This window comes from Cucurbita maxima, unplaced genomic scaffold (assembly GCF_002738345.1).
Source record: "Cucurbita maxima cultivar Rimu unplaced genomic scaffold, Cmax_1.0 Cma_Scf00026, whole genome shotgun sequence".
NCBI lineage: Eukaryota > Viridiplantae > Streptophyta > Magnoliopsida > Cucurbitales > Cucurbitaceae > Cucurbita > Cucurbita maxima.
In genome coordinates this window covers 661,635-669,857 of record NW_019272042.1, presented here as the reverse complement: position 1 = coordinate 669,857, position 8,223 = coordinate 661,635, and the positions used below count along the sequence as shown (strand labels likewise).

The window sequence follows — 8,223 nt, the reverse complement described above, 5'->3', positions numbered from 1 at the left end:
TTTAATTTTTTTTTTTTTTTTTTTTTTTTTTTTTGGTTCTTTTTTTGCTTTCAACATCTGGTTTATGCAATTAAACCTTGGACGGATTTCATTCTAAAGTTTGCCTCTGTCTCTATTGTTTCACTATCTTCAGATGGAGTTACCTTGTGTGACCTATGCATAGTTGTTATGTTATTCTGTCAGGGTTTGTTCTGTCTCTTATAAGTGACTACATTCTCTTTTCTGTTATGGATTGCCATTTTTGTTAATTTGACTCTTTGTAACAATCTAAATGCTGTGAACTTTGGTAAAATTCTTTATACGTAATCAAACAATCTTTTACTGCAAATCTTTCAGTTCTTGAATGCCCTTGATAAATTGGACCCTGTACGAAATCTAAAAACGATGTCACCTTGAGGTTGAGGAACTTAGCCATTTGCAAAAGCTTTTATTTGTTTTGCTTGTCTGTATTTTTCTGAATAATTTGATATTCCCTATTTAGAGTGTTATTTATCATTTTTTCCTGTTCTTTTCCTGTGTGTTTTAGTGAGTGGTTGTTGGATTTGGCTTATATTGATGTTTACAAATAGGATCTATATTGACGATCTTGGAAAATATTTTTTTACCCCCCTGTTTCGTCCAATTTTAGCCATATATGAGCTTTATTTTTTCTATCTTAGTGACTGATGACACTGTGATGTTCCAGGAAGGTCCTCGTACATTTGTCGGGATTGCAACATTTGACACAACAATTCACTTTTACAATCTGAAACGAGCACTACAACAGGTCACATTTCAATCATTGTTATCTATCTCCATTTTAGGCATTTCTTTTGTTGTGAGGGTGAAAAGAAAACTAAGGCATCTTGATGATGAATGTAATAACTGGTATTCGGCAGATAGATGGAAAGGAAATCAGATCATTTCAGAAAATAGATGAACGAATACACAAGTATTGTCAATTTAGTTGTACTTGTTTCTCTTCCGGATTCTTGTAGTTATTTTGTTTTTGGAACATTTAACTCATCTTTGTTCTTTCGAACCTAGCCTTGGATAATTGAAACCTGTTTGAGTCCTAGTGAGGTGAGCCATGAGCATTATTTCATGCATCCCTTTTTGAGTTGTTAGCTTTCATCTGGTCCGTTTTCTTGAACCTGCATTCCTCTGTAAAAGAGAAAATCCTGTAAAGTATCAAATGTTCATTTGGTCTTCAGTCCGTATAAGCATGAAGCTGAAGATGAACTTCCAAAAGAGGAAAACAAAAATCCTATAGGAGAGAGAAGGTACTGAGAGGGCAGGTTTTTTTCTTTAATCTCCACCACAGCTAAAACCAACTTTTGAAACCTAGTGATCCTGGTCTGGTCAACGTTAATACGACACAAATTCCATTCAAGATAAACTTTCAGCTGCAAATTAGGTAACAAATTCCAGTAACAGTATGAACTATAAGTGCTCATCAATGGGCGTACAACTTTTAATTTAGGTATCATCCAGAATTTGTTAAAGAAGATATTTGTTCCTAATACTTTTGGACAATCCCTGCCCTTGGCCTCAATGGAATTAATTAGGGAGATTCTTTGAATGCATACAGTTTTCATTAAGAAGGCTAACTGATAGTCTCCGATTTTTTTACTTGTTTATTGATGTTCTGTTATTTCTTTTCAGCCTTTGATGCTCATAGTTCCTGATGTACAAGATGTTTATACTCCTCTGGAGTCTGATGTCATTGTTCAACTTTCAGAGGTTAGATTCTCCAAAATATTTGATGTTGATGAGGTTGATCACTAGATTTAATTTTTTTCTTACCTTTCCTATTTCTTTAATAATGTCACTTCTTTTTTGTGGGCATAGTGCCGCCAACATTTGGAGTTGTTGCTCGAAAGTATTCCTACTATGTTTCAGAGTAATAGAACCACCGAATCAGCCTTTGGTGCTGCAATCAAAGTACGTTTTCTGTTGCACTATTATCGTTGGCTACTTTTCAATTTGTACTTGTTCATATTCTGAACAAAAATGTCTTAGAATAGTTCTTTTTTGCCAATCAAAACCTCCTCCCAACGGCAAAAAGGAAGAGAAAAAAAAAAAGAAAAAAAAAAGAAAAGACAAGAAAAGAAGAGAAAGAGTAGTTGGGCAAAGCTATATGATTCTTTTAAATTATTATATATTTACGTTAGATATACTTTAAGTGGTAAAAGCACCCCTTCTATACCCTTCAAATGAAAAAAGGGCGGCTGCAAAATTATAGTAGTCTTCAGAGAAGAAAAAAGTCAGCCCAAAAATCCCACAAACCACCTATACAAAAGCTTTTAAAAGTACCCCATGTACTTTGCATTGATATGTTTCTGTGTTCTAAGGGTATGCCAAGGTCGATGATGAAACAGTTCCGTAAAGAGAACTTTGTGTTTATTTTGTTGCTAATTTAACAGATTAGGCAAAGAGTAGATGTGTGTGCTGATTGCTCAATATTGATCAGCTTTATTAAAAAAAATTGGCTGAGATTCACTCATCATGTAGACTGTACTGTTACTTCACTAGTCAAAAGCTAGATTTTGTTTTTACCCCTTTTTGATTTTTGCTTTCTAGGTCAGTAAAATAGAAAATTTCTCACTTGAAAATAAAATTATACTTGCATTGTGATAATAGTTTGCTTGTTCTATTTGTTAGGCTGCTTTCATGGCAATGAAAAATACTGGAGGCAAAATTTTGGTATTCCAGTCAGGCAAGTTCATAATGCATATTCTTTTATCAAGGATGTATTGCAGTTTGTCTTTTATTTTGTTCTTATTTTTTTATTTTTTGCTATTTTTTTCTTTAGCATGAAAATTATTTCTATTATTTGTGCGCCGTTTGGTATGGACAACCTCGAGTAAGTGTTCTGCGCAAGTTAGACAATAGACGAATAGTGTTGGATTTCAATATGCAAATATATTTGTATTTTTGTATATATTAAATTGAAACAAGGTGAAAAGGCTACAATGGTATACACATTATTTGATATTAGGTTGGATAAAAGCCACTCATAAACTGTGAAAGAGTTGCTTATAACAGAATAGGGATGAGGATAGTGTGGGGCTGGAGAGTGAGAAGTGGATAGGATGAGTTCGCGATCCAGTTAAGGTAGACGGTGTTTGTGTGGTGGGGGGAAGAAGTAGAATTCTTCTTTTGACCTATTTCGAATAATTGTAAGGCTCAAATAGAGAAAACCTTAATACCTCTGAGTTGAAGTACTCAAGACTAAGTTGTAAATTTTTAGGAACTATCTTCATTGATGTTTGGCTATTTATACAAGTTGTGTAATAATCATTGCTACATCAATGGAACTATGACTCAATCGTAGAGGAGCATCCTCCTAAAACAAAGGAAATATCTAAAAATAGAAATGAAAATGACTATTTTCTTATTTAGCACCACTTAGTGGTTATGCTGCAAAGACTATTTTCCTAATCTAATTTATTTACTTTTTGTGAAATACAGTCTTGCCATCAATTGGAATTGGAGCTCTTTCTGCTAGGGAGGCTGAAGGAAGAACAAATATTTCTTCTGGGGACAAGGTATTCTTCTGAACTTTTGTGCTGTCTATGTTTTCTTTTAAGAAGATTGTGTTGCCACTTTTTGCATTTAAATTTAGGAGCATAATATTATCAGGTTGAAAGAAAGTCACCGATGTACGATTGTACAAATGTTCTATTGGGATCTGGGTGTGAGGATCCTTCACCATGTGGTTGGATAGATAAACTATCCTTGGAAGAAAACTTTCTTTCGTCTTATTTGGTCATACAAATTGGCCTTCCTTTTTCCAAGTCAGATTTTTAGCAGGAAATTATTGGTTGAAAGTAAATGACTTTACAGCTTAGAAGTTTGAACATTGTTAATAGTTTCCTTTAGCCTGTAAATAATATTCTACGCCCAGCAAGCCGCATATAAAGATGCCCAGCAACATATTAAAATTTTATGGTTTTCTAATTATGAATTGAACCTTTCTGGGTGGCAATGGATCCCATTTTTGTTTTATCATTGTTGTGTTGTACAGCATATTTTCCGATCGCATAAAGGCTGCAATCAATGATTAATCCTACCCTACGTTATTTTTTTGTGTTAACTTCAAAGTTTTTTTTCTTTGTTTCAGGCATTAGCATACTGTTGTTCACTGTAAAAATATTAAGTTCATTATTTTACGACTAATTGAAAATTAGTGCCATCATTTTCTGTACACTTTTTTTTTTCAGGAGGCTCATAAATTACTACAACCAGCTGATATGGCTTACAAGACAATGGCAATTGAACTGGCAGAGTATCAGGTGGGTGCGATCTTTCTTGTCATGTTGTCGGTGATATATGATAGGATTTATCTGCTGGCACTGGTCAGAGTTTTCTGATCTATTCTTGTCTTCCACGATTGTTCTAGGTCTGTGTTGACGTGTTCCTCACTACCCAGAGTTACATCGACATTGCTTCTATTTCTGTCATTGCAAGGACTACTGGGGGCCAGGTATGTGTGTGTGTTTTTGGTAATTCTCGAGATATACATTTGGACTACTACTTCAAATATAGTCCTGCATCTCTGCTGATGAGAAATCTCATGTATTCTTGCCATGGTGTGGTCGGCTGTCTTTACTCATCTGGCAGTTAGTTTCTTTCTTACTTTTAGTTAACAAGCCAACAAATATTAAATAAGAATAGTCTCAGCCTCCTTTATTCTTCTTACTTCATGTCTTTTGCATTCCAATTATACTACCTTTTTGAGTCATCAATTAAAGCAGTTTCATATTTATGGTTGAGTTCGTAACTTCAGTTTTAAACAGGATTAAATAATACATTGGTTATTGATTTAAATATATTTTCTTTTCAACAATTCCTTCAAATTTCCTAAAGCAAAGTGGAATTCTCATCTTAAATATTTCCCCTACTTAATTGGATATCTACTGTGTTACAGGTATATTATTATTACCCCTTCTCAGTTCTTTCAGATCCAGCAAAGCTCTACAATGATCTTAGATGGAATATCACAAGGCCTCAAGGCTTTGAGGCTGTGATGCGTGTTAGATGCAGCCAGGTGATTATTTTGTTTACTTTCAACTAGTAAAGATCTGGTGGCTTTCATTTTCTTTCTTTTGTGAAATCAGCTGTGATTTTATCCTTTTGCAGGGAATTCAAGTACAAGAGTACCATGGAAATTTTTGTAAACGCATTCCTACAGATGTTGACTTACCCGGAGTATGTTATTCTCTACATTGTTACTTATCTAAAATAATAAGCAAATCTTTAGAATAGTGACTGATCCCAACCAATCTTGTCCATGATATTTTCCCATGTTAAGTAAAAAATTTCAAGAGCATGTGTGTGCTACATTTATATATTTCAATGCTCCCACTATTTTGCAAATTTCATTTCTTGGTTTGTTAAATTGTTGGATCAACGTTTTTTGATGAAAAAACTTGACTTTCGCTGAGGGAAAAATGAGAAAAAAAATGTCCACTAAAAGGAATCAGACTACAGTAAAGGGACTCCAATCAAGAGAAATAAGACCAAATGAATAGTTACAAAAGAGCCTAGAGAAACTTGAGTCAGACTACAGGGAGGGACTCCAATCAAGAGAAATAAGACCAAATGAAAAGTTATAAAAGAGCATAGAAACAGAGACTCAAAGAGAAACAATGAATCTAACAAGGGACCAAACATCACAAGATCTCTTGCGCACTCTGAAGAGTTTGTTTTCTCTTGCCCTAAAGCCCCTCCAAAATAGTGCACTCCATCCTGTTACAAAAACTGTCCTTTATCACAAAAGAGCGGATGAAAGAAAAGCTCCTCAAACGCCTTCTTGCAACTCGAGGGCTAACAAAGCTGAAGCTGAACACCTTAAAAGAATTGTGAGGCCGCCTAAGTAATGATTGAATTCTCGAGTTGATCGCTCATAATTTGCTTCCCTTTTTCTTTTAAGGCCTGCAACATTCGGCATACCCAACCCAGAAACTGAGTTACCCTACCCAAAATATTGCCCAACTAAATTAGAAGACGACCCACCAGAGGAAGACTTTAGCCTTTCTCTTACGAAAATTTGGGCACAAGTCATGGAGAGGCCCAAACGTCATGGGATTCTAAGAGTGCCAAAAATGAACACTTGTCCTCTATTTGAGAGTTTACCTTAAATGGCTATTTTTGTACGTGGTTGAGAATTATCCATGTCACCTCTTGCTAGAAGCATTGGGCAGCCGGGGACCTTCACCTCAGTGTACACCTTCTTCAAGTTAGCCCTATCTCAGAACCCTATCTCTGCCTGAGATCAGTCCATGGGTATGAACCTTATGGGGAAAACCCCTTTCTCTAGATTAAGGAAGCATCCCATCAAAATGAATCCATTGTTGTTTCTATAAGCTTTAAACTAATTTCCTCATCCCCTTCCTCTTCAATCAAAACCTTTTTGCCCCCTCCGTTGACCCCCACATAGAGCCAGCAATCCCTGAACCAACCCAATTATCCAAAGATGGGGGGAATATCTAGTACTTTGACCCAATCTTTCTGAAAGGCTGTTCGTCTATTTTTCACCCATCACCTCTTCATCCCATGGACAAAACCAAATAGCTCAATCAAGGATCATTCCCACGTGTCAAGATGGTTTGGCCAACTTTTGATTTGTATTTATTTAATACCTGTACCTTTTCCCTTTCCAGTTTCATCAAACTGGTTCCATTAGCATTGGCTTTTGTATGTTATGATTTGTTTTCTAAAGCTAAATCTTTATAGTTGTTGTATACTAGCATGGCATGATGCTATTATTTCCTTGCTGCCATAAAATTATGTACTGCTTTTTGGTTTGTGATTGTTCTTACCATGATCCTCTTTGTTACAGATTGATTGTGACAAGACTATAATGGTAACTTTAAAACATGATGACAAGTTACAGGATGGCTCAGAATGTGCTTTCCAGGTAGTGTTTCTCTCTCTCTCTCTCTCCTCCCCTCTTTTTTCCTTCACCTCCCATCCCCTGCCAAAAGGATACTATAAATTATAGGCAACATACGTAAAAGTATTATGCATTTAGTTCATACTCGTTTAATGCATTTCATTCTTAGAAATTCCTCTTCCGCAGAACTTCATACTCATTTAATGCATGTCATTCTTAGAAATTCATGACTTATCTGTACTTTGTGATTCCACTTCTTCAACAATTAACTGCCCCAGGGGGCTGAAGTTCATGATTTTTCAATAGAAAACTTCAAAGAGACATCTAATTTGTCATGCCCAATGAGTGAAGGGACAGAATTAAACCAGACTGCAATTATAGTTGAGATGATGGCTGTCTTATTGCCACTTGGTTGATATTTTTGCACTAGTACTATTATTTTTTCGATAGGAAACATAAACATTTCATTGATGTGTTTGCACTGGTATTCTGCCATTAAATTGAAACGGCTTGTTAAGATTGATATCTTTGATTTTTTTACTTTCATTTACTATTGTAGTGTGCGCTACTCTACACTACAATATTTGGTCAGCGGAGAATTCGTGTCTCCACTATATCTTTACCTTGCACCAGTATGCTGAATAACCTCTTCCGATCAGCTGACTTGGACACTCAGTTCGCATGTTTTCTAAAGCAAGGTATTTTCACTTTGGTCGGGGTTTTTTGTATTTGTTTTTTTTTTTTTAATAATTTTCTTTTGCAGTTTGTTGCTGTAATCAGCTTCTTTTGTATTGTTTTTTTAATAAGAGACGAGATTGCTGTTATTATCACTGATCTCATATTTACATTTAGGACCGCTTTGTGGTTTATTTCATTGTGATCAGATGATAGATAAGATTAGCTGAGAACAAACTATTAATGTCGCTGGCATCAACCTCATACTTTGCCCTTTCAATGCTATATGCCTCAATACTTATATATATCTTTATCTGATTTTTATAGCGGCGGCTGAAGTTCCTTCATCCCCACTCCTGCAAATTCGGGAGCGTATTACAAATCTGTGTGTCAATGTTCTACTTTCATACCGCAAGTATTGTGCAACGGTATCATCATCTGGACAGCTCATTCTGCCGGAGGCTCTAAAGCTACTGCCACTTTATACCATTGGTGTGTATTTATCCATACCTAAACCTGTCTAATTGGCCGACGATTTTCTTGCCCATAATTTTCTTTCCTTCGAAACCCAATTTCTCCCCACTAGGTTGTTAAGAGTTTTTTTTTTTTTTTTTTTTTTTTTTTTTTTTTTTTTTTTTTTTTTTTTTTTTTTTTTTTTTTTTTTTTTT

General features: G+C 35.3%; 2 protein-coding genes across 2 annotated transcripts in view; one reads left to right on the top strand and one right to left on the bottom strand.

Annotated features, from left to right (window-relative positions):
* LOC111498857 (surfeit locus protein 6-like) overlaps positions 1-2,313 on the bottom strand; it is a 10,756-nt gene extending 8,443 nt beyond the window's left edge. The window contains exon 1 of the mRNA XM_023150211.1: positions 2,295-2,313. The gene's annotated coding sequence lies outside the window, so the exon portion shown is untranslated. The remainder of the gene's footprint in view (positions 1-2,294) is intronic.
* Positions 1-8,223, top strand: part of LOC111498856 (protein transport protein Sec24-like At4g32640) — a 15,770-nt gene that overhangs the window by 4,776 nt on the left and 2,771 nt on the right. Inside the window, exons 9-20 of the mRNA XM_023150210.1 lie at positions 686-766; positions 1,645-1,722; positions 1,831-1,923; positions 2,644-2,698; positions 3,454-3,530; positions 4,206-4,277; positions 4,385-4,468; positions 4,913-5,032; positions 5,125-5,193; positions 6,827-6,904; positions 7,440-7,578; positions 7,883-8,047. Coding sequence (XP_023005978.1) covers positions 686-766; positions 1,645-1,722; positions 1,831-1,923; positions 2,644-2,698; positions 3,454-3,530; positions 4,206-4,277; positions 4,385-4,468; positions 4,913-5,032; positions 5,125-5,193; positions 6,827-6,904; positions 7,440-7,578; positions 7,883-8,047 — 1,111 coding nt within the window. The remainder of the gene's footprint in view (positions 1-685; positions 767-1,644; positions 1,723-1,830; positions 1,924-2,643; positions 2,699-3,453; positions 3,531-4,205; positions 4,278-4,384; positions 4,469-4,912; positions 5,033-5,124; positions 5,194-6,826; positions 6,905-7,439; positions 7,579-7,882; positions 8,048-8,223) is intronic.